Here is a 26615-nt window from a genome sequence, read left to right as displayed (position 1 = left end):
TCTGACTGGTATTAGGTGATATCTCCTTGTGTTTTTGATTTGCATTTCCCTGATGATTAGTGATGTTGAGCATCTTTTCATGTGTCTGTGGCCATCTATATATCTTCTTGGGAAAAACATCTATTCAGGTCCTCTGCCCATTTTAATTGTATTATTTGGTTTTTTGGGGTGTTCCCTTGTATGAATTCTTTATATATTTTGGATATTAGCCCATTGTTGGAAATATCCTTTGCAATTCCTTTCCCATTCAGTGGGTTGCCTTTTCATTTTGTTGATGGTTTCCTTCACTTTTTAGTTTGATGTAGTCCCAGTCATTTATTTTTCCTTTGCTTCCCTTATCTGAGGAGACATATCTAGAAAAATTTTGCTAAGATTGCTGTCCAAGAGGTTACTGTCTCTGTTTTCTTTTGGGAGTTTTATGGCTTCAGGTCTTATATTCAGGTCTTTACTCCATTTTGAGTTTATTTTTGGGTATGGTATAAGAAAGTGGTCCAGTTTCATTCTTTTGCATGTAGCTGTCCAGTTTCCCCAATACGTTTGTTGAAGAGACTGTCTTTTCCCCAGTGTATATTCTCACCTCCTTTGTCATAAATTGTAGAAGTGTGGGATTATTTCTGGGTTCTCAACTCTGTTCCATTGGTCTATGTGTCTGTTTTTGCACCAGTGCTATACTATTTTGGTTATTATAGCTTTGTGATATAGTTTGAAATCTGGGAGTGTGATACCTCCAGCTTTGTTCTTCCTTCTCAAGACTGCTTTGGCTATTCCAGGTCTTTTGTGGTTCCATACAAATTTTACAATTATTTATTCTTGTTCTGTGAAAAATACTATTGGTATTCTGATAAGGATTGCATTGAATCTATAGATTGCTTTGGGCAGTATGGGCATTTTAATGTTAATTCTTCCATTCCATTAAAACGATATATCTTTCCGTTTATTTGTGTTGATTAAAACCAAATTTAAAAGTAATATGCTCCCACTATAAATTAATGAAAAATATAGAAAGTAGCAAGACTAGTATAAAAATTTCCCATAGTCCTAGCATTTATTAAATATAGTATAACCACTTTTTAATATTTGTTGCATCTTTCTCTTTTTTATTAATATTTGTGTGTTTTTTATTTTATTTTTTATATTTTTATTTATGTTTTTAAATATAACATTTTATTTATTATATTATATTATTTATTTATTTATTTATTTTTTATATAATAAATGTGGGGCTTGACCTCAAGATCAAGAGTTCCATGCTCTTCTGGCTGAGCCAGCCAGGCACCCTTGTTTGTGTGTTTTTAAAGTAAAATTGTGATCTAATAATTTTAACTGCTTTTTTTTTCATATATTAGAAACATTTTCTAAATCATCATTTTTATTTTACAGTATAATTTTTATAGCCATTTAGTATAGAAAGGCCTTTTAATGTTTATTTGATTTAGCCAGAGCTTACTGTAATAAATTACTTATAGGTTTTTTTCCCCCCTGGGTAGGTTTTAGATACTTGCACAGTGAGAATGAACCTCAATTCACCAGCCAGATATCTTTATGATTTGTATGGCAGAACAATTGAAGATATTTCAAAAGGTAAGTGACAAAAATCTTATAAACTCTATGATAACGTTTCAAAAGCCACTTGTATAATTTTGTTTTTACTTTATATATTTAAAAGGAAACAGCTATAATAAAAGTTTAGTTTTAATATGGATAAATATGTCATTCTTAATACAAAAGGAAATTATGAAAGGGATTAAGGTTTGAGGAATCTTTATTTCAGCATGTTTTGGTCCATTTGGTCTTCTATCACAAAAATACCATATGCTGGGTGGCTTGAACAACAAACATTTACTTCTTATATTCATGAAGTCCAAGTCCAAGATCAAGTCCAAGATTCATTGTCTGTTGGGGGTCCCTTAACTGATTTGTAGATTGCTATTTTCTCACTGTGTCCTTATTGGTGGAAAGGGCAAGGCTGCCCTCTGGGGTCTCTTGTATAAGGACACGAATTTCATTCATGAGGGCTCCACCCTTATGACCCAATTACCTCCAAATACCATCACATTAGGTTTCAACATTTAAATTTTGGCGGGACATAAACATTCAGCCTATAGCACAGCTCAAGTTTAGATTTAAAAAAAATCATGAGTATTTTAACTTTAGTAAGCCATCACTTAATGAATGAAAGCAGTTGATAAATTTTCATAATTTAACAGGTCTTTTCTATGATATACAGCTTTTAGAAGAGAAAACTGAGAAATCATACTGCTGTGTTCCCAGATATTTTTTAATTGTTTTGGGTAACTTCTAGAGGTTTTCAAAAGTTATGAAATGTGTTTTTAAAACAATTTCATTGTATGTCTTTGTCAATCTGTATTTCTAAAAACACTTTGCTAGTCTCTAAAAGCAAAATGTACCATGAATTCTGTATTTGTACCACTATTAAATTACTATTAGTAGTAATTGCTACTGTTATTTACTTTTTACTTTTTTAAATTTACTTTTTATTGCCTTAGTAGTAATTACTATTACTTTAGTAGTGTTACTATTAGCACTACTAAATGTACTACTGTTAAAATCCTATCACTTCATTTAAGCCTTAACTCCATATGCCTGAAGAGGGCCAAAATATTAAGTGGCATACTTAAACCTGCAGGCTAGATCCAAAAAGCTTTAAGTCTTTTTAGGATATGGCTATACTTATATTTATTTCTAATATCCTTGCTTGTACTGTATAAAAGCAAACCGTTACTGGCTTTATCATCTTAATACTGTTGAGTGGCTACTGGGGCGCCTGGGTGGCTCAGAGGGTTAAGCATCTGCCTTCAGCTCAGATCATGATCTCAGTGTCCTGGGATCCAGTCCCACATCCCGCTCTCTGCTCAGCGGGGAATCTGCCTCGCCCTCTGTGCTCACGTGTGCTCACGTGTGCTCTCTCTCTCTCTCAAATAAATAAGTCAATAAAATGTTTAAAAAAATACTATTGAGTGACTACTATTATATTTTGATACTTATTGTTACAACTCTTGAATTATTTTTCTGCCAGGGATGATATGTGTGTTTGTGTATTTAGAAAGTAAATCAATTTTTTCTTGGTCATTTCTAATATGTGTTAGATATGATACTTATTTTTCATTTTATTAGGAGTTTTTATCTGAAGATGTCCAAGCTTCTGTAGACATACCCATTATCTAGCTAGTTATTTACCTGTAAGACATATGTAACACAGGGAATACTTCCTTATGGTCTTTTGTTGGGGGGTGGATACAGACGGTATCATTATCGAAGTTTATTTCTTCTTTCTTGCAGTCTCCCCTTATCACACTGGCTAAAATGATCTTTATGATCAATAATATTACATAATCACTCTTAAAACTTGCATTAATAAAATAAATAACTAACATATTTCTTAAGACCCTATCTAGCTTTGAATTATTTCCAGTTCACCAGGAATTAAAAAATTGTTTTTGAATAAATCGTTAGAATTAAAATATAAGGAATCCTGGTTAAAGGGAAAGATTTATATTTAGAAAGTTGATTTTTTTCCTCCTCCCAAATGTGGTATAACAGAATTACTTATCAAAACATAAAAGCTCTGACTCTGAGGTGTGATGCTTCATGAATGCCAGAGGCATTCAGATTTGTGCCTCATGCTTCACGTGTCCCAGAAGTGTGCTATTATCACATTTTAATGCATGCCTTGCCCTGTGTTTTTGCATACTTATAAAAGCTTATGCCAGCTGAAATTAGCCTATGCAACTACTAACATGTGGAAGCATAACAAGTTCACTAGACTTAACATACTCAAAGAAGCTAATCCTGTTGGAGGAACTTCCAGTCTGTAGCACCGTAGTCACTTAACATTAAATTTTTGCATTTCTTTTTTCTTTGTTTGTTAGTATAATTTGTGCATCAAATGATTGAAGTCCCTAAACTTTTATATTTGATGGTCTTCTGAACTTCAACTTGGAAAAGGTCAAGTGTTATGTGAAAGTTACCTTTTAATTTAAATAATCACTAATACTCTCATTTGATGTATGACTTGTTGTTTGCTTGTTTTATGTCAGATCAGAAAATCGTGTCTAATGTTAAGATCATAGCAATTACTTTTTATTTATAAGGACAGATTAGAAGTGTAATTGTACCAAGGACTAAAAAGTAAAAGATACACAAAATGCTTCTTTTTTAGAATTAGATATACTTTGAAATGAGCCCAATTGACATGACACTAAACTTTATCATGTCTAGTGAAACCCTTAAAAACCCATGGGATTTGAAATAGTTTTATGTTTTTAGATTTCTAAACCGTAGAAGACTTTAACAAAGAAATTTATATTGTTATGTGTGGATAATTTTTTTAGTTATGGCTCCTACAGAGATTCTATTCTTTCTAGGGTAGAAGAGAACTACCCACTGTGTAAAGATGCCATATTCCTATATGTGGTCAACAGGCTAGTACAGCATTGCTGCTAAAACATAATACAAAAAATGCATTCTGCAAAATCAATCCCATCAAAAATTACAAGGCTATGAAAATAATAGGGTTGAGGAAGGTCATTCAAAATCTATGTACCTTTAAAACCAGAATACTAACTTAAATAATAATTAACTTAGGAGATACGGTGAACAGCCTGGATAGGTATCTCGGAGTGCTGCTTCAGAGGATATTAAAGCTGCACAAAACAACAGAGGATGAGACAATGCAGATGGAAATCAACTGGAGGTTTGAGCCAGTTGGGCTTCCTTTAAGGAAGGCACAGGAGGAAGGAAAACTCCCAGAGTCCTGCAAGGAACCCCAGTGTTGCAGCCAAGATAAAGTCTTTTTTCTTTTCTGCCAAAAGATAGAATTCTACTCCTTCTCTGTTGGCCCTCTTGCCTAGGAAAAAAGCACATATTCACTAACCAAACTTCTATACCCTACTGACATCATTCCCGTATTGAGCTATTTGGTATACAGAAGCACATAACAGTGGCAGAACACATGTAGATAGTGTCAGATTTTGGTAGATTTGTTTGAAAACCCTCTCATTCCCCCTAACTTTTCCTAACTTTTTGTTCTCTTAACTTCTTTGGCTTAATTATTCCATTATGGTAAATCAGAGAAGTCACTCTCGCCTCTTGAGGAAGGAGATCCTCAGTCTCTTAGGACCTATTATTCCATAACCAAACCCAGTTCCTATGTGGTTCCTTCTATATCTGGTGGGTAGTATGAAATTTACACTAGAAGATTCTGAAATGACTTAGAATCTAATTAAATTAGCTCCAGGCCATGCTACTGAACACTGATGTTCACTTTCTATTACAATTTTATACCCCAATTATACTTAATAGCACTGTCCAAAGTAGCTATCTAATCTCTGACACATTCTTCAGAGATTCTACAGTGCAATGAGATCAAATGACAGGATTAATGTATTTCAATCACAAAATTCCAGAAACCATACCCTGACTTGAATGGTTAACTCATGTCCATTATGGAATTTTGTAAGAATTTAAATTCAAATAATAAAATTCCAAAGAAATGAAAATCCCAAATCTTTACATTTAACATAAGGTGATTCCAAAACCAAATAATCTTACCTTTCTGAGTTAAAATCCAGGAAAAGTTCCAACTCCTCAAGTTAAAATTCAAAGAAATCAGCTCCTTAATTTTTATTCTTCCCAGTGTCAGCCAGAGACTTCTGGATGCCTAGATTGAACTGGAATTCCTCCAGCAACTACCTTCTGGGCTCCCACAGTGGGTGTCATCCCCTAGGACCTGAGAAGTTGAATAAGTCTACACCAACTTTCTCAGGTGCCCTAATTCCAGTTAAACCGAAAGGTGATCACAACATCAGCTCCATACCCAGCACATTCAGAACATAAGCCAATCACCAGTTTCTAATGTGGCCATTCCAAGCAAAATGAAGTCCTAGGACCCTGTGTTTGGCATGATCCAGACCCATGTGACTGTTGCCAAAGACCATCACAGAAACTAAGTGAAGAAAGGCAAGAGAAGACATTCTTCATGTCAGTCTTTCCCCGATGCCAGTTGATGCATGCTGTTGAGTAGGGTCTGTGACATAGGACATACTCGTTGGGAAGCAATCTCCAATCGAGGCATTGAGGTTATAGTATTATGTATTTATATTTTGAGGAAAAAATTGACCAGTAACATTGTCTCCTCTCTAAAAGAGGCTGCATAAAATGTTGGTTAAGTGTTCTGATTTTGGGAGCCAGAGTTCAAATTCTAGTTACACCATCTACTGTATCACCTGAGACATGTTAATTAGTTTTTTCTAATGGGTTAGTTTCTTCATCTATAAAAATAGGGATGAAATTAATTACCTTAATACACTGTTGTAAGGATTAAGTGAATTATGTGGAAGTCCGTAGAACAAGTACATGACCCTTGGTAAGCATTACATAACAATTTTTAAAAATTTTTTTATTGTTATGTTAATCACCATACATCATAGTTCTTGATGTAGTGTTCCATGATTCATTGTTTGTGCATAACACCCCGTGCTCCACGCAGAATGTGCCCTCTTTAATACTCATCACCAGACTAACCCATCCCCCCACCCTCCACCCCTCTAGAACCCTCAGTTTGTTTTATCAGAGTCCATTGTCTCTCATGGTTCGTCTCCCCCTCCGACTTACTCCCCTTCATTCTTCCCCTCCTGCTATCTTCTTCTTTTTCTTTTTCTTAACATATGTTGCATTCTTTGTTTCGAAGTACAGATCTATGAATCAACAGTCTTGCACAATTCACAGCGCTCACCATAGCACTACCCTCCCCAATGTCTATCACCCAGCCACCCAATCTCTCCCACCCCCACCACCCAGCAACCCTCAGTTGTTTCCTGAGATTAAGAATTCCTCATATCAGTGAGGTCATATGATACATATCTTTCTATGATTGACTAATTTCACTCAGCATAACACCCTCCAGTTCCATCCACGTCGTTGCAAATGGCAAGATCTCATTCCTTTTGATGGCTGCATAATATTCCATTGTGTACATATACCACTTCTTCTTTATCCATTCATCTGTCGATGGACATCTTGGCTCTTTCCACAGTTTGGCTATTGTGGACATTGCTACTATAAACATTGGGGTGCACGTACCTCTTTGGATCCCTACATTTGTATCTTTGTGGTAAATACCCAGTAGTGCAATTGCTGGATTCGTATGGTAGATCTATTTTCAACTGTTTGAGGAACCTCCATACTGTTTTCCAGAGTGGTTGCACCAGCTTGCATTCCCACCAACAGTGTAGGAGGGTTCCCCTTTCTCTGCATCCCCGCCAACATCTGTCTTTTCCTGACTTGTTAATTTTAGCCTTTCTGACTGGTGTGAGGCGGTATCTCATTGAGGTTTTGATTTGGATTTCCCTGATGCCGAGTGACGTTGAACACTTTTTCATGTGTCTGTTGGCCATTTGGATGTCTTCTTTGGAAAAATGTCTGTTCATTTCGTCTGCCCATTTCTTGATTGGATTATTTGTTCTTTGGGTGTTGAGTTTGATAAGTTCTTTATAGATTTTGGATACTAGCCCTTTATCCGATATGTCATTTGCAAATATTTTCTCCCATTCTGTCGGTTGTCTTTTGGTTTTGTGGACTGTTTCTTTTGCTGTGCAAAAGCTTTTTATCTCGATGAAATCCCAATAGTTCATTTTTGCCCTTGCTTCCCTTGCCTTTGGCGATGTTTCTAGGAAGAAGTTGCTGCGGCTGAGGTCGAAGAGGTTGCTACCTGTTTTCTCCTTTAGGATTTTGATGGACTCCTGTCTCACGTTTAGGTCTTTCAACCATTTGGAGTCTATTTTTGTGTGTGGTGTAAGGGAATGGTCCAGTTTCATTCTTCTGCATGTGGCTGTCCAATTTTCACAACACCATTTGTTGAAGAGACTGCTTTTTTTCCACTGGACATTCTTTCCTGCTTTGTCGAAGATTAGTTGACCATAGACTTGGGGGTCCATTTCTGGGCTCTCTATTCTGTTCCATTGATTGATGTGTCTGTTTTTGTGCCAGTACCATACTGTCTTGATGATGACAGCTTTGTAGTAGAGCTGGAAGTCCGGAATTGTGATGCCGCCAGCTTTGCTTTTCTTTTTCAATATTCCTCTGGCTATTCGGGGTCTCTTCTGGTTCCATACAAATTTTAGGATTATTTGTTCCATTTCTTTGAAAAAAAGTGGATGGTATTTTGATGGGGATTGCATTGAATGTGTAGATTGCTCTAGGTAGCATTGACATCTCACAATGTTTGTTCTTCCAATCCATGAGCATGGAACGTTTTTCCATTTCTTTGTGTCTTCTTCAATTTCTTTCATGAGTATTTTAAAGTTTTCTGAGTACTTATCCTTTGCCTCTTTGGTTAAATTTATTCCTAGGTATCTTATGGTTTCGGGTGCAATTGATTTGTCTCTCTTCTGTCTTGTTGTTGGTGTATAGGAATGCCACTGATTTCTGTGCATTGATTTTATATCCTGCTACTTGACTGAATTCCTGTATGAGTTCTAGCAGTTTTGGGGTGGAATCTTTTGGGTTTTCCACATACAGTATCATATCATCTGCAAAGAGTGAGAGTTTGACTTCCTCTTTGCCCATTTGGATGCCTTTGATTTCTTGTTGTTGTCTGATTGCTGTGGCTAGGACTTCTAATACTATGTTGAATAGCAGTGGTGACGGTGGACATCCCTACCGCATTCCTGACCTTAGGGGAAAAGCTCTCAGCTTTTCCCCATTGAGAATGATATTTGCTGTAGGTTTTTCATAGATGGCTTTTATGATGTTGAGGTATGTACCCGCTATCCCTATACTCTGAAGAGTTTTGATCAGAAAGGATGCTGTACTTTGTCCAAAATGCTTTTTCTGAATCTATTGAGAGGATCGTATGATTCTTGTTCTTTCTTTTGTTAATGTATTGTATCACGTTGATTGATCTGCAGAGTTGAACCAAGCCTTGCAGTCCAGGGATAAATCCCACTTGGTCATGGTGAATATCCATTTAATGTACTGTTGGATCCTATTGGCTAGTATTTTGGTGAGAATTTTTGCATCCATGTTCATCAAGGATATTGGTCTGTAATTCTTTTTGATGGGGTCTTTGTCTGGTTTTGGGATCAAGGTAATGGTGGCCTCATAAAATGAGTTTGGAAGTTTTCCTTCCATTTCTATTTTTTGAAGAGTTTCAGGAGAATAGGTATTAATTCTTCTTTAAATGTCTGATAGAATTTCCCCTGGGAAGCCATCTGGCTTTTGTTTGTTGGGCGATTTTTGATGACTGCTTCAATTTCCTTAGTGGTTATAGGTCTGTTCAGGTTTTCTATTTCTTCCTGGTTCAATTTTGGTAGTTGATACATCTCTAGGAATGCACCCATTTCTTCCAGGTTATCTAATTTGATGGCATAGAGTTGCTCATAATCTGTTCTTATAATTGTTTGTAATTTCTTTGGTGTTGGTTGTGATCTCTCCTCTTTCATTCATGATTTTGTTGATTTGGGTCATTTCTCTTTTCTTTTTGATAAGTCTGGCCAGGGGTTTAACAATCTTGTTAATTCTTTCAAAAACCAGCTTCTAGTTTCATTGATCTCTTCTACTGTTCTTTTGGTTTCTATTTCATTGATTTCTGCTCTGAAATCCTGCTGGGTTTAGGCTTTATTTGCTGTTCTTTCTCCAGCTCCTTTAGGTGTAGGGTTAGATTGTGTATTTGAGACCTTTCTTGTTTCTTGAAGAAAGGCTTGTATTGCTATATACTTTCCTCTCAGGACTGCCTTTGCTGTACCCAAAGATTTGAACAGTTGTGTTTTCATTTTCATTGGTTTCCATGATTTTTTTAATTCTTCTTTAATTTCCTGGTTGACCCATTCATTCTGTTAGTAGGATGCTCTTTAGCCTCCATGTATTTGAGTTCTTTCCGACTTTCCTCTTGTGATTGAGTTCTAGTTTCAAAGCACTGTGGTCTGAAAATATGCAGGGAATAATCCCAGTCTTTTGGTAGCGTTTGAGACCTGATTTGTGACCTAGGATGTGAGTCAATTCTGGAGAATGTTCCATGGGCACTAGAGAAGAATGTGTAGTCCATTGCTTTGGGATGGAATGTTCTGAATATGTCTGTGAAGTCCATTTGGTCCAGTGTTTCATTTAAAGTCCTTATTTCCTTGTTGATCTTTTGCTTAGATGATCTGTGCATTTCAGTGAGGGGGGTGTTAAAGTCCCCCACTATTATTGTATTGTTGTCAATGTGTTTCTTTGCTTTTGTTATTAATTGCCTTATATAATTGGCCTGCTCCCATGTTAGGGGCATAGATATTTACAATTGTTAGATCTTCTTGTTGGATAGACCCTTTAAGTAGGATATAGTGTCCTTCCTCATCTCTTATTACAGTCTTTGTTTTAAAATCTAGTTTGTCTGATATAAGGATTGCCACCCCAGCTTTCTTTTGGTGTCCATTAGCATGGTAAATGGTTTTCACCCCCTCACTTTCAATCTGGGGGTGTCTTTGGGTCTAAAATGAGTCTCTTGCAGACAGCATGTCGATGGGTCTTGTTTTTTAATCCAATCTGATAGCCTGTGTCTTTTGATTGGGGCATTTAGTCCATTTACATTCAGGGTAACTATTGAAAGGTATGAATTTAGTGCCATTGTATTGCCTGTAAGATGACTGTTACTGTATATTTTCTGTGTTCCCTTTCTGATCTATGCTGCTTTTAGGCTTTCTCTTTGCTTAGAGGACCCCTTTCAATATTTCTTGCAGGGCTGGTTCATGTTTGCAAATTCCTTTATTTTTTGTTTTGTCCTGGAAGCTTTTTCTCTCTCCTTCAATTTTCAATGACAGCCTAGCTGGATATAGTCTTCTTGACTGCATATTTTTCTCGTTTAGTGCTCTGAAGATATCATGCCAGTCCTTTCTGGCTTGCCAGGTCTCTGTGGATAAGTCTGTTGCCAATCTAATATTTCTACCATTGTAGGTTACATATCTCTTCTCCCGAGCTACTTTCAGGATTTTCTCTTTGTTTCTGAGACTCGTAAGTTGTACTATTAGATGTCGGGGTGTTGACCTATTTTAATTGATTTTGAGAGGAGTTCTCTGTGCCTCCTGGATTTTGATGCCTGTTTCCTTCCTCACATTAGGGACGTTCTCTGCTATTATTTGCCTCCAATATACCTTCTGCCCCTCTCTCTTTCTTCTTCTTCTGGGGTCCCAATTATTCTAATATTGTTTCATCTTATCGTATCACTTATCTCTCGAATTCTGCCCTCGTGATCCTGTAGTTGTTTCTCTCTCTTTTTCTCAGCCTCTTTATTTTCCATCATTTGGTCTTCTATATTGCTGATTCTCTCTTCTGCCTCATTTATCCTAGCAGTTAGTGCCCCCATTTTTGATTGCACCTCATTAATAGCCTTTTTGATTTCGACTTGGTTAGATTTTAGTTCTTTTATTTCTCCAGAAAGGGGTTTCTCTAATAACTTCCACTCTTTTTTCAAGCCCAGCTAATATCTTTAAAGTCATGATTCTGAACTCTAGGTCCGACATCGTACTAATGTCCGTATTGAGTAGGTCCCCTGGCTGACGGTACTATCTCTTGTTCTTTTTGCTGAGGTGATTTTTTTTGTCTTGTCATTTTGTCCAGAGGAGAATAGATGAATGAGAGAACAAAATGCTAACAGGTTAACAACGTCCCCAGCAAATATACTCTATACAAATCAGAAAAGACCTGAAACCAGGGGAAAAGAAAGGGAAAGAAAGAAAAAAGAAAGAGAAAAGAAAGAAAAGAAAAAAAAACAAAAAGAAAAAGATAAATACAAAAACAGAACAATACAAAAAAAAAACAAATATGATCAAATATGATCAGACTAGTGCATAGATCAGTGCCACACACTAGATTTGGGCGTATTTTGGTCTGTTAGAAGAAAGTGCCTCCTAAAATTTTAAAGGAAGAAAGACTTATATATGTACATAATAAGGGTTGATACAATGAAGGGATGAAGATGACTGTAAAGATGAAAGTATAAAAGATTTTATAAAAGGAATTGATACGATAAGAAGTTGTTGAAAAAAGAAGGAAGATTAAAAGAAAAGAAAGAAAAAGAAAATAAAACAAAGGGAGAGAATGTGATCAGGCAGGAGACTAGAACAAAGCCATACACTACTGATTTAGGGTATATTTTGATCTGTTAGAAGAAAACTGTATCTCAAAATTTTAAAGAGACAACAACTTATATATATATGCCAAAAAATAAGGGTAACTACTATGAAGGGATAAAATATGACTCTAAAATGAAAAATAAAAAAAGTTTTTTTAAAAAAGGGATTGATAAGATGTTGGTTGAAAAAGGGAAAAAGAAAAATTAAAAAAAAAAACGTTTAAAAAATTAACTTTGAAAACTAATGAATCATGGTAAAGAAAAGCCTTGAATTCTATGTGCAGTATTCCCCTAGTGCTGGAGTTCTCCCGTTCTCCTTGATCGGTAAACTTGGTCTTGGCTTGCTGGCTGTTCGTGCTGATCTTCTGGGGGAGCAGCCTGTTGCCATGGTTCCCAAATGTCCTTTGCTGGAGGCGGAATTGTCCCACCCTTTGTTGGTCCCGGGCTAAGCAAGCTGCTCAAGTTTGCTCTCAGGAGCTTTTGTTCCCTGCAGGCTCTGGTACAGCTTTGGAGGACCAGGGTGAAAATGGTGGCCTCCCAATCTCCACTCAGAGGAGTTGAGATCTCGGGGCCCCGCTCCTCAGTGCGCCCCCAGAGAAAAGCAGTCACTCCCGTCTCCCTGGTCTCCGGCCGCACTGCGCGCTCACCCGGCCTGTGACCGAGCGTTTCTATCTCTGGCACCCGACCCCATGTGGAGTCTCCAAACCCAGCAGATCCCTGCGGTGCGCTCTCGCGCTGCTCCTCCCACTTGTTGGGTCCCTGCTGGAGGAGCAGTGGCCTGACTGTGCTGCGGATCACAGTTTATGGCAACCCCGAGCTGAGAGCCCGCGCCCTCAGCTCCGTCTCCGCAGCCGGCTTCCCCGCTCCAATACCTGGGAGCTCTGCTGCACCTTAGGCACCCCCCGGTCTTTCTGTGACCCTGAGGGTCCTGAGGCCACACTGTCCCGTGAGGGGTCCACCCCCTGCTTAGGCACTGGAGCGACATCTCTCCGCGGAGCCGGCTTCTAAAAGTTCCTGTTTTGTGCTCGCGGCTCTATCACTTGCCAGAAGCGGCCAAGGGGAGGCCCCCTCCCCCGCCATCTATCTTCCGAATATCGCCTCGGTTTCACTTCTCTGCACGTCCTACATTCCAGTAAGTGGTCGCTTCTCTGTTCAGAGAGTTGTTGCTACTCTCTTCTTTGGTCTCCTGTTGAGTTTGTAGGTGTTCAGAATGGTTTGATCCCTATTCAGCTGAATTCTGAGACCAGACGAAATCCAGGTCTCCTACTCCTCCACCATTTTGCTCCGCCCCCCCATGTAACAATTTTTAAAAGATTTTACTTTAAGTAATCTCTATACTCAATTGTGGGACCCTAACTCACAACCCTGAGATCACGAGTCATATGCTCCACCAACTGAGCCAGCCAGGTGCTCCAGCATATTATAATATTATATCATCATTGCTGTTATTATTATTATTCTCAAAGAGGATACTCTTGTATTCTTGCAACAATTGGAAATTTATGTTGGTGGCAGCCCCAGGACTTATCTGAGATGCTGTTATTTGCCTTTGTAAAGTGTCCCAAACACCTTAGTACTCTTTTCCACTCTGAGTCCCATGTTCCTGAACCCCATACTGAACTGAGGGTAAGCCCCTCTCTCTCTGGTGGCAAAGCATACATCTTGCCTTGGGAGCAGTAATTTCAATCCTGGGTCACAGCGACTGCTGTCATGGTCTCTGGTTAGGGAACCATTTAAGCCAAAGAAACCTACTTTGTGAACACAGCTTCCCCGTCATCTTCATATTGGTTCCCCATTAGAGAATAACTTTGCTCCATGGATTTCTGAATTGAAGTGGCTGGTTGTGTTTCTTGAGTCTCATGGTCTTAGTGTTCAGTGAGGACCAGCACAATGTCATTTCCTCCTGTAGACAGGGTCATTCCTCAGTTTTTGAATGTTCCTAGTCTTAACATTTCTGTCCCCTCTTTCTACAGTATTTAGGATTTGTCTCTACTGTACTCCTACTTCTTTCAGAAAGGTTCCCTTCTCTACAGGCTCGGGCTGCATTGCTTGGTGCAGTGGACTTCTTTCTTTTCTTTTGCTTTCCCTTTGCTATTTGCTTCATTCTTGTGTTTTTCTAACATATTCCTGTAGGTATTTTTCTTGCAGGTCTCTCATAGTGAGAGATATGAAGTCAATAATTTACAAGTTTGTCAATATCATCCTTTGTTCAAACCAGTCCTACCCATTTTCACCTCTCTGAGTTAAATAATCCTACCCAGGATGTATTTTCCCACAGTCTAACATCTAATTTAGATCTGACTCCTTGATCTGTTATTTCTGTGCCTGGATCTTCTGTAATATAAATTCATCTTTCTTTTCCTTTTCTTAATCTTAGATCCAAAATTTGGGGGGGTTCACTAAATAATTTTTTTGAGTATTTGATATTAATCTTCCTAGTATTCCCCTCTCCAATTTTATTCAGATTTCATGAGCACTCTTTGGATAATTGTCTAATCCTCAAAAGGGATTCTCCAATTGCTCTTACTATTAATTTATCTGTAAAGTAAATGTTACCTCTTCACAGTATTTGCGGATTCTTCCTCCTTTGGGGGATTGCTCTGAGTTTACTCTCCAAGATCTTTATTTCTCTGGTAGGTTTCACTGGGCTCCAGTTCCTATTGTGATTTTGTAACAATTACAATATTTTCCCCTTTTTATAATAACCTCTTTAAGAGTGGTTAGACTTGGATACCCTCAATCTGGCCTCAGGATTTCAGTTCCTCTTTTTCATATCTGTTAAAAAACACATGGTTCGGGGGCACCTGAGTGACTCAGTTGGTTAAGCATCAAACTCATGATTTAGGCTAGGGTCATGATCTCAAGGTCATGGGATGGAGCCCCAGGTTGGGCTCCCGCGCTCAATGTGGAGTCTGTGTGAGATTCTGCTTGAGATTCCTTCTGCCCCAACCCCCTCTTGCATTCTCTGTCTCTCCCTCTCTCAAATAAATAAATAAATAAATAAAATAAAAATGTATGTTTAGATCAGATAGTTACCTTTATTCTAGGAGATCTCTTTCTTCCTCCGGCTAAATAAACCTGTCTTCTTTTATTTATTTTTGTGCAGACACTGCTTTATTCTGGTCATAAGATTGAAGCATATTTTAAAACCACTTTAGGGGCACCTGGCTGGCTCAAATGGTAGATCATGCGACTCTTGATCTCAGGGTCATGAATTTAAACCCATGGTGTGGAGCCTACTTAAAACCGTTTACTTTTTCCTCCATTCCTTTAGCAAATTTGTTTCCTAGATGTGTAATATTTTCTTCCAGTTGTTTCTCTACCTTAATTGAAGAAGATGAAGTGTTCTTTTTACAATAAATCTACACCTTTCTGTAGATGAAGCCATAATTTGGGTTTTGAAATTTAGAACATAAATGTTCATATTTATTAGAATATATTTTCCCGGGGTGCCTGGGTGGCTCAGTCGTTAAGTGTCTGCCTTCGGGTCAGGTCATGATCCCAGGGTCCTGGGATCACACCCCGCATCGAGCCCCGCATCGGGCTCCCTGCTCCGCGGGAAGCCTGCTTCTCCCTCTCCCACTCCCCTTGCTTGTGTTCCCTCTCTCGCTGTGTCTCCCTCTGTCAATAAATAAATAAATCTTTAAAAAAAAAAGAATATATTTTCCCAGGTCAATCAATGACAAGTCTCACATCCCCTGCTTTTTTTTTTTCAGATCATAATATAATCTACAATTGCATTACTATTTCTATTAGATACATCAGATCATTGACCTAATTGAACTTAAAGACAACTAAAGCCCCTGAGGTTTTCCTCACAATTTGCTTTTAAGCCACTTCTTCCTTATCCTGTACTTGTACTGCTGATTTTATAGGTATGTGAACAGAACATTATACATTGATTCCTATGATATTTCTACTTACAAGGTTTTTATTTAGTAGTTTAGCCTTGCAAGTTCTTTCAGATATTTAATCTGTCACCCAGGAATCAACAGTTTTTTTCCATCTTTTTTTCCCTTATAGATGTGGTCTGAATACCAATTTTATCACTAAGTTATTGATAACAATGTTTAAAAAATGTTGAGTATGCCATGATTAGGGACAGAGATCTCTAGCATGTTAATAGAGTTTCTGCCTCAGATTTACAGTAACCTTCCATGGATATGGCTGTTCATGTAGTTTTGAATCTACAAGCTCACCTATCTCCAGCTTAGACACAAGTCTTCTAATTGTATTCACTCTAGTAACACTATTTTAAAAAATGATTTTAGGGGGGCCCTTGTCTGGCTCAGTCAGTAGAGTATGTGACTCTTGATCTCGGAGTTGTAAGTTCAAGCCCCATGTTGGGTGTAGAGATACTTAAAAATAAAATCTTTAAAAAAAGTGATTTTAGCTTATCATAACTTCTCATACTGAACTCATGCTCAAATCTTTATCATGTCCTGAAGGACCTTTATGATTTGGTCCCTACCCAATTTCTCCATATTCACTTAGTACTACTGGGCTCCTTCACCTCTGCACTTGAGTCACCTTAGTTTTTCGTTTCTGTTCCTCAAACACTTTATGCTTCTTCATGCCCCCAGTATCTTACATATAATGTTTTCCTACTTGGATTCTCTCTCACCCTATCCTCTTTGCAAGCTATTGCCTACTCATCTTAAGGTCTTATTTTAAATATTTCTTCTTCTAAAATGCTTTCCTGATATTGCCTTGCTCCTATGCTACTTTCCTCCCTACCTAGGACAGGTATCCCTGTTATACTAATAGCACCCCTGTATATACTGCCTCAATTGTAATTCATAAAACTGCATGGGGAATTATTTGTTTAATATCTATCTGTCCTCTAGACTCTAAGCTCCATGAGGACCGAAATTTTGTAGTCTTGTCTGTATTCCCATGTTTAATTCAGGGCTAAATTATAAAATAGCATAAAGATTTGGGATGCTTCCCTTGTCTGGAAGCATTGTACTTACATGTCTTTTTTTTTTTTTAAGATTTTATTTATTTATTTATTTATTTATTTTAGAGAGGAAGCGTGCATGAGCAAGGGAAAGGCAGAGGGAGGGGAGAGAGAGAATCCCAAGCAGACTCCACCTCAATGCGGAGCCCACACAGGGCTGGATCTCACAACCCTGAGATCATGACCTGAGCTGAAATCGAGTCAGATGCTCAATTGACTGAGGCACACAGGTGCCGCCTTAGATGTCTTTTGATGTGAGTGGAAAATTCAGGACACTGAGAAGGTGTCTAGTCAATGCTTCTCTCTCTCTTTATGCCTAAAAATGCCTAGTACTACTCTTTTATTGCTATCACTACTGCTTCTGTTCTGCTAAATGTGGAATTCTGCAATGGTCCAGATAATTTGGGCTCTGTAAGTGGTATTGCTTTCTTAGCTAAGAAAGCAAGGTGACTTAGAAGGGTATACATGTAGCCTGCAGCCTTCAGTCAAGCCCCATACAGGGACAGCTGTGTGTTTTGTGTGTGTGTTCATTCTGAATCCTTGTATTACTTTCTCCAAGAAAGAAATTGGGATCCAAGGCAGTATCCATTCATAACTTTCTTTTGCCTTGTTTTGGATGCTAAGTGACATACTTCTCTATCATTTTTTAATGATTTTTATTTATTTTTATTTGAGAGAGAATGATCGAGAGAGAGCAAGAGAGCGAGAGAGTGCGCGCATGAATGGGGGGTGCAGGAGCAGAGGGAAAAGCAGACTCCCCACTGAGCAGGGAGCCCGACATGGGGCTCTATCCCAGGACCCTGGGAGCATGACCTGAGCCTAAGGCAGATGCTTGATGGACTGAGCCACCCAGGCAATCCACTTCTCTATCTTTTTTAAATAGAAACATCAAAGGAGAACAATCATGAATTCTAAATAGAAGACCTAAACAGGAGGTTTGCAGACATTATATGTTCTCCTACTTTGTTGCAGATATACCATTTATCTGGGCAGAGACATACAGATTTAGCAGCAGGTCCTTGCTTAAGGATAATAGATGGTAGCTATAGTCTATTGGGATCTATTTCCCATTGGAAGAAATAATAGTTATATGCTGGTGTTAGAGATGTTAAGCCCCATGTAAGGAATTTCCCCAAGAGTCTCCCTGTTTACCCCAAGAATTTCCCTCTCGGTTCATTGAATATTTATTTAATATATGTGTTTATTTTATATATGAGTTACTCCATATGGGTCCTAGTGATTACTGTTTATTTTTCTAAGAGTTCACAAATGCATTCATCTTATAATCTCTTCCAGAACTTTTCAGGGAATTAAGATCAAACTTATGGGTATAATGATTTCTTTAAATTTTTAAAAAGATTTTATTTATTTATTTGACAGAGAGAGAACACACAAACAGGGGAGAGGGAAAGGAGCAGGCTCCCTGCTGAGTAGGAAGTCCCATGGAGGGGTTCAATCCCAGCACTCCAGAATCATGACCTGAACGGCAGGCAGTCCGCTTACTGACTGAGCCACCCAGGCGCCCCCAATTTCTTTAAAATTAACTACATTGCCTCTTTTCAATCCTTGGGTCCCTGTCCTACTTATCTTTATTTCTCATATTTTATGAAATGTAAAACTTCAGACCTCTTGCTGAAGAGGGATGCCAAATGCTGGTGGTTATGAATCAACCCTTGGATCTCTCTAGGGTGCATTGGAGTATACCAAGGCAGCTAGTTAAGAGTCCTTTTGTGTAGGAAAGATGTCTCTCAGGAGAAGTCTTCTGATTTCCCTTAGGACTGTGCACCCTGTGACTTCGCCTTGGTTCCGAGGTGCCTTACACATGGCCCTCAGTGACTCCAGTGATCTCCAGACATCAGACTTGGGCCATTCTTGTTGGTTGAACAAAAGCAGAAAGTAATCACTGATTTATATTTCTACTATTGATCTATAGAAAATACTAAGAATTTTTAAAGACTTGATTTTAAAAAAGGTGTTTTTTTGGTGGCAGTTCGAGAACTCCCATTATAATTGGATCACTGTCATCTTTTATTAAATATGTGAATGCAGAATTGTGTGATATGAACATTCACAAAGCAGTCTAATCTGCTCAAAGACACTTTAGTATCTGTCAGAAATTCCCTTTTGAAGTCTTTAAAACGTATATTCTCTTTTCTATTCATGAAGATATGATCATTACTTCTAGGTTTCATTGGGCTAAACTTGCTTCGTTATTTATGTAGTGTTTTAACCAAGTGCTTGCTCTTTCTGTCTTCTCCTTGAGTTTGCCTTCTTCCTGCTTCTGTTTTTGTTTTTTTTTTTAAGATTTTATTTATTTATTTTGACAGAGAGACAGCGAGAAAAAGAACCAAGTGGGGGAAGGGGGAGAGGGAGAAACAGGCTCCCTGCCGAGCAGAGAGCCCTGCGTCGGGCTTGATCCAGGACCCTGGGATCATGACCTGAGCTGAAGGCAGACTCTTAAATGACTGAGCCACCAGGCACCCCATCTAGCTTCTGTTTTTTATCTCTTGCTTCTCAGTGTTCGAACCAGAAATGTTACCCTGACTTTAATGATGTGTCAGTGATCCTAGAGGTTCATTATTAAAAATATAAGTACCAATGAAAACAAATAGCATAATTGTTATTATCTGTTATAAAACAAAATTTTTTAACAAAGCTCTCCATGTAAAAGACCATGACTCAGTATAGATTGGCTTTCTTCTCCATAAGAGTTTTCAGAAGAGATTTCATAGTAGACAAAATATGTAAAAATGCTAATTATAGAGGATTCGTCTAAATAAATAAATAACGTGGAGAAATAAATGTCGAAAGGGAACTCTCCATTCTAATTGCTGAAACTATTAAGACTTTTTAGTTTATCACATTTAAAAATGTAAATTTTTCATATATATATGAATTTTTCATGACATATATATATCCTAAGTAAAATATTTAAATGTAATATATTGATTTGGCATTTGCATCCAAGGAGACCAAAACAGCTTGACCCACATTATCTGATTCCTAGGACAGGCTGAATTAGGTATGTGTATGCCAAGTATTATTATTCCTGCTTTTAGACTTAAGAAAAAAAAGAAAAAGAAAGTAAGAAAAAAAGGAAAAAGAATTCAGCTACATTTTTTTTTAGATTTGTATTAGTTGTTACTTTACAATATAAGAGTAGAATTCTGAAACATTTTGGGGTGCCTGGCTCACTCAGTTGGTGGAGCATGTGACTCTTGACCTTGGAGTTGTAAATTTGAGCCCCACTTTGGGTGTAGGGATTACTTAAAAATAAAACCTTAAAAAAAAGAAACATTTTACAATTAGCTTGCTTTTGATGTTACTTATACATGTAGTGCTTTGTATATTTGATTTTGTTCCTAAGTTTTACTAAGTTTTCTGTTACATCTTTTCCTACTGGGTCAAAAGTTAAGTGGTACTTCAGTTAACACCATTTGGGTTAAGCTTTTCTCAATAGTAATAAAAATAAAAAATAATAATGTAAAAAAAGTATCAGTTGTTACAGCAAACAATTATATATTGACTTTTCTAATGGCCTTTACTTCTAGTTTCTGTTGGTTTTATTTATTAAGTTCCATGTATTGTATTTTCCAAAACTAATTCTAAGATAAGACCTTACATTTTTTACAGAGCTTTAAAGTTTGAAAAAGCAGGCCATATATATTCAATTACTATGTATTGGTATAGGCTATAGGCACATAAAATACATTAGATAGAGTTAATTCTCAATATTTGTTTAAGTAACCATAAAGTTGTACATATATCAACTCAATTAAGTTATTTTACATTATTACTAAATATCAACTATTTAAGATGCCCAAGGAACTGAGTTCACAAAACACTTGTATTTTCAGACACACACACTATTATTTTTGTTGAGGGGAAAGGCAAGACACAATAGAATCCCAGCTTATTTCTACTTGTATAATCAAGTTATTTAAATAAATGAATTGTGTATGCTGACCTGTTTCTACCAATGTGCTACTGGGATGTATGAAAAAAAGATGTGCATGGTGGTGGAAGTAGAAAGAGGCATAAAGCGTATTGGAAAACTACCAAATGTCCCCTGCAAATGGGCCCTATTCAGAATCAGTAAGCGTTATGATGAGTGAAGTGGTTTTGAATATCGCCTTTAGATTCCATGCTGTTACAAGGCCAGCCCTGAACATGGCAACTCTTATTTCCACACACAGTACCTCTTCACTCTCAATTTAACCCCAAAATCTGATGAACCCATTACTCCATACTTGATTTCATGGAACAAGGAGTAGATATAGTTACAAATGATCAATCACAAGCCGTGAACCCAAAGCAGCAAGGCATTAACAATTCACACCATTTCGGTCCACTTGCTCAAGCAGAAGATGTGCCAGCATATTTAATGCACAGCTACTTCGTTCAGTTTAAGAAAAGACATGACTCAGGATGCATTTTCAAAACAGAGGAGACCTAAGATTTCATACTTTCTAAGCCCAATGTCAACGTTCACCCACATGTCAGTAATTAAAATAACCAGGTGTTCTGCAAAGGTCACAATGTCTAAATTAAATTTTACTCAGGTAAAAACAATATGACCTATGAAATTCTTCCCCCCAATGCATCCCTATTCTGTTTTGATCCTATCATACAAATCAATGTCTCTTAGAGCAGTATTATAACACTGTAGACCCCACAGGCAATATGCCGTCAGTTTAATAGGATCACTGAAAAACTAAAGCAGCTGTGAAAGATTGCTCTAAGTATACCAATCGTGTGCTTGTCATTTTGTTCAGTGGAGGAAAATCCAAATTTGGGTAGGCATCGGTATTTAAGAAAATGGACTGCTAAATCTTTTCACATACGTACCTTAGGGACAATAACATTTGACATATAGCACATAAACAAAAGTACACAGCAGCTGTTAGTTTAGTTTTGTTTGAATAAAAATATACTGATCTAAATCAAGCAACATTGGAGGACAGTATGCTTTACATCATTCAATCTTCCCAGCAGACCATGCTTTGAGTGGCATCTGCTGGTTGTTCAGGGACCGGGAGCTTTCCCACTATTACCTAAAGCTGGATAAAAAGCATTAAAACACACACATACCTTGCAATAACTCAAACTCCCTCCAGGCATACTTCCTGGATGGGAAACAGTCAAATCTTAGTATCTTTAAAGAGCTCACTTTGTTTCCTCCAAAAAAGACTTTTTTAGATAAACTTCATTTTAAAAATAAATTCCACCTGAATGGGGAAATTTCCAAATGATGTCCTGCTAAACAATAACTGAGTATTTTTGAGACTGAGATCTGAAACTTGCTGCCAGAGAGCATATAGAGTTTCTTTATAGGTAACTATGCTCTGGGCAGTGCTCTTTTTTCCATAGTCTCAGGTTACTCTGACTGAAATGTGAAAATTACTGTATTATGTAAATTATGATTCTGGATATTTAATTGGCATGAATTTTAATTTCTAATTCACTGAGGTTATTAAAGCCTTTGATTATTTCCAGTGCTTTTTGAAAGTATGTTAATTAAAAAATCCTCTTTTTAGCTTTCCATAGTAGATTCAAATGAGTAAGCCAAAGTATCTCTTTTAATGTAAGATGTTGCTTTTGGAAAGAGACGTATATTCTCTAGGTATAGAACTTGACAGACATTCCAGTCTATTTCTACTTTGTAAGTTCCATTAGCTTCGTGGTTTCTCTTTAGAGATATTTGCCTCCTTGTTGTACTGCTCCCATATGAATCCAAATAAGTTCAAGCTTCTTATCAGTGATGAAGTGCTTTTAATATAAGGTCTTCTTGAAGGCTGAACAGCTTCTTTTTTATGAATAGCTTTTGAACTCATTGTGTTTGGTGTCCTTAGAGGTATCATTTTTATTACTTACAGTAGCTATTTTGACCTTAACCTAATATTTTTGCTTTGTTACATAGGTTTTATTGTGTGCTTTTTCCCATAGTAGCATGATTTATGACAGGATAGGATAGAGCACATGAGGTTTTTCCATGACTTTTTAAATACCCACCTCTGGCCTTCTCCTGGCTTGTTAATGCTTCACTGCAAATTGTATCATTTTCTTTTGTAATTATTTTCCTTCTTAGTCTTCAAGATCATTTTATAAGGAGAAATAAGACAAAACACTTGTACATATTCTAATGTGCTTCAAAATTCTGGCATATTAATAGTTATTAAATTTGATGAAATTTTCATTTGGTCACAGAAAGTTACAGATTCTAAGTGATTGTGCGTAGCCTTTGTGCATAAGTTGAACTCATGGTCTTAAAACTTACCTAAAAGACTGTCCACAACAGATCAAAGTACTTTTAATTTGTCTGGTAGACATTCATTGAGCACCGCTTTTACCAAACCAAAACCACTATGGCCTCAAAACCCTGAAGCATTTGTGATTTACTGGAGGATGGAAATGGGAGTGGAGAAGATAAGGATTAATTCAAATCAGTAAGGGGAAAATAAAATTACAAACAATGCTCTGGGAAACACAGAGGAGGGAACAGTTAATTCAGTCTGAATAACATGGGATATTTTGCCACAGAATGTAACCTTTAATATGAAACCTTGAAGGACAAGAATATATTCACAGGTGGAAAAAAAGAGGAACAAATGCAAGGGAAATGGAACAGCATGAGTGAGAAAGTATCCATTGATAGTTATGAAATTGATATAGCTACTACTTTCAATCATATGATCTGTTTACCCAGGATGCTCAATACTAACTCTACCAGGGAAATTACTCCTTTTGGTTACATGATCTACTTACTCAGCATCCTCAGTCTTAACTCCAAATGCATTGAAACTATTGGATTAATTTTAATTTGTCCTGTAGTCATAACTTGAGAATAAACAAAATGGATAAAAAGTTATCATCCTCATAACTGTACCTCTCCAGTGGTGGTAATGATCCCAATGGAATGATCACATTTGACTGATCTATGTATATTGATAAATTTAATGAATGATTCATTTCTAAACCACTTATCTAATAAAAATGTTGAGGCCCTATTTAATGAAAATACTGAAATTACAGAAAAGCAAAGCTCTGGTTGCAATTATGTAAATAGGAGCAAATAGGTAGAACACATGTAATAAAGGCCTCAAAGTTCAGAAGAAATACTGTGTGTACCTATGCACACCAATAGGAAAGGAATATAAGATAATAGGAGCCAGCTAACCTTATTGAATGAGGCAATATTTCTGAGTAGCAGTTTGAAGGAGAAACTGATGGTTTATGCACAAAATAATACCCTGGAGTTCATTCACTGGAAAGACATATTTTTTTTTCTTTGTCTCTCATGGGCCTTGTTAGCTCATAGCAACATCTAGGTTTAGCTCTTCCAAGGTTGAAAGTGCCTATTGTCCTTTCTAAATAATTGCCTTTGTTTTTTGCACATCTTTATGCAATAGTCTTCTTTAATAGAATAGAATGCACTTAGCTTCAGAAACAGAGTAAAAGAGAACTCTAAATAAAAGAAAAAAGATTGGTTAAGAACACTTATGAATTGTCTTTGGTATAGAATATTACAGATATCCTCTAAAATTCTTAAAAAATAATTCATACTCAACATTCAAAATCTATGATTGGGGGTTGAAAAGTCAATTGACTTATTTTTAATCAATTATTCTATTATAGTTCAAAACTATCATTTTAGGTCAATCCTTTTTTATGGAGAGTTCTTTAATTCCAACTGATTAATAAATTTTATTTTTTAAATATATTAGGCTTATTTATACTTCCTTTCTAAGTACTTAGGGCGTATCATTTTCTTATGTTTTCTGTACCTTCCTAGTTAGTGGAAACATTGTTTGTTCTTGGAGTGTGCTTTGTCTTCCTTTTCAAGAAGATCATCAAAGTTACTAGTTTGCAGCTCCCAAAAAGAAAAGAGCCTTCTAATCCCTGGTTCAGAGGCTAACCTTTATTAGCGCTCTTGTGGTTATAATGAGGACCCTGCTTCCAGCAGGGAGATTCTGGAATACTGAACAGATTATTCAACAAGTTCAGAGCAGATTCTGAAGTCCCTTATAAAACCTGCTTGTGAATACTGCTTTCTTTGCTTTGCTATTTCTGGTTTCCATAGTATTCCTAATTACATAAATCATGTGGAGCATGGGAGTTTTTTTCCATCCTGTATCAGTTCTGACACAGCTTGCGTTTTGATATAATTTGTATTTTTTTCCTAAACTATATATATATTTTTTTTTTCTTAAATTCTTATTTAAGAGACACAAACTCTGCAAAAAGTGGAACTTGTATTAGAGGATCTATGAAATTATACTTTGGAATTCCTTGGGCTGAAATAAAGAATTTGAAAGTTATTTTGTGGCAAGCATGGATGAATAAGGCTATAACACTAGAGAATCTGAGAACATGTTCTCAGGTTTAAATTCAAGATTAAATCTAGGATGTAGATTATGCAGGTTTATTACCTACTTCTCAATTTACTTAAAATTATTTCAACTTAATAGCTATTTATGTAATGCCTTTCCATGTTCAAAAACTGTAATAGGTTCAATGAGTGTACCAAATTAAAAGTTTACAAATTAAAACCCAGTACATAGTAATGTATGAATGTTATAACAGTTAACTAAAAGCACTGATGATTCTTAAGCTAGTTTTCTTTAGGAAAAATTATAATCAAGATTGGTTTATACCATACATTTTTTTAAAGATTGAAGAGTTATAATTCTAAAAATAAGTTTCTTTTTCTTTCTTTTATAGTATATATGATCTTGTATTTTAAAAAGTTTGTGGTATTTATGATAAAACTTAATAGAAATAATTGCTCCAGTATAAACATGGTTTTAATATGAGAATTTTAGGAATTAATTTCTGAGGCTGGATGAGTGAATTTCATGCACACAACTAAAGATGTCTAAATAGTCATTGGGTTGTAATTTTCTTTTAACTTTATTTATAGTAGCTTTAGAAAAGCTTAAGTTCTATTTCCAACATTCTCCTTAGTGTTGAATATATTAGAAAGAATTTAAATTGTGCTATGGTAGAGAGTTGCAGAACTTAGTGCCATAAAATGCATAACTTTTTTACTAGGAGCAAAATTCAACAGAATACCAATAGCAAAGGCCATTTGCATAACTCAGCCGCTCAGCAGCTCAGCTGAACCTAATTGTAATTCAATTCCAGATTGCTACGCTAGGCCTCTTTGCATAAAATATGCCACATATAACATAACCAATGGCATGGAGCTAGGAGCTATTTTCTTTGCTGGTGATCTATTTAATTTCTTTTCTATTAGAAATATGTATCAGAATAAGGTAGCCAAGCCATATAGTTATTTTGTATGTTTATATTGTGTCACATGTGTATACTTAAGACCAAGTTAAAAAATGATATCCTTTCATTTTTCTGGGTTCCCAAATGTACCTAAGATTTTTTTTATTTCTTTATTTCTGTCATTTCAGAGGGAAATTAAATCTTGAAAAATGTTAGCTAGTTGTCATGTTATTTGACTATTTTACACTAGAAAGACTTTATAAGCTAATCGTGTGAAAAAGTATATAAACATGT

At 36.6% G+C, this 26615-nt stretch overlaps 1 protein-coding gene across 1 annotated transcript in view; it reads left to right on the top strand.

The window, feature by feature from the left end:
* Nucleotides 1-26615, top strand: part of DCDC1 (doublecortin domain containing 1) — a 468564-nt gene that overhangs the window by 76771 nt on the left and 365178 nt on the right. The window contains exon 8 of the mRNA XM_027579679.2: nt 1488-1581. Coding sequence (XP_027435480.2) covers nt 1488-1581 — 94 coding nt within the window. The remainder of the gene's footprint in view (nt 1-1487; nt 1582-26615) is intronic.

This window comes from Zalophus californianus, chromosome 11 (genome assembly GCF_009762305.2).
Source record: "Zalophus californianus isolate mZalCal1 chromosome 11, mZalCal1.pri.v2, whole genome shotgun sequence".
NCBI lineage: Eukaryota > Metazoa > Chordata > Mammalia > Carnivora > Otariidae > Zalophus > Zalophus californianus.
Note: the sequence above shows the minus strand (reverse complement) of the source record. Positions and strands in the feature narration are given on the sequence as shown.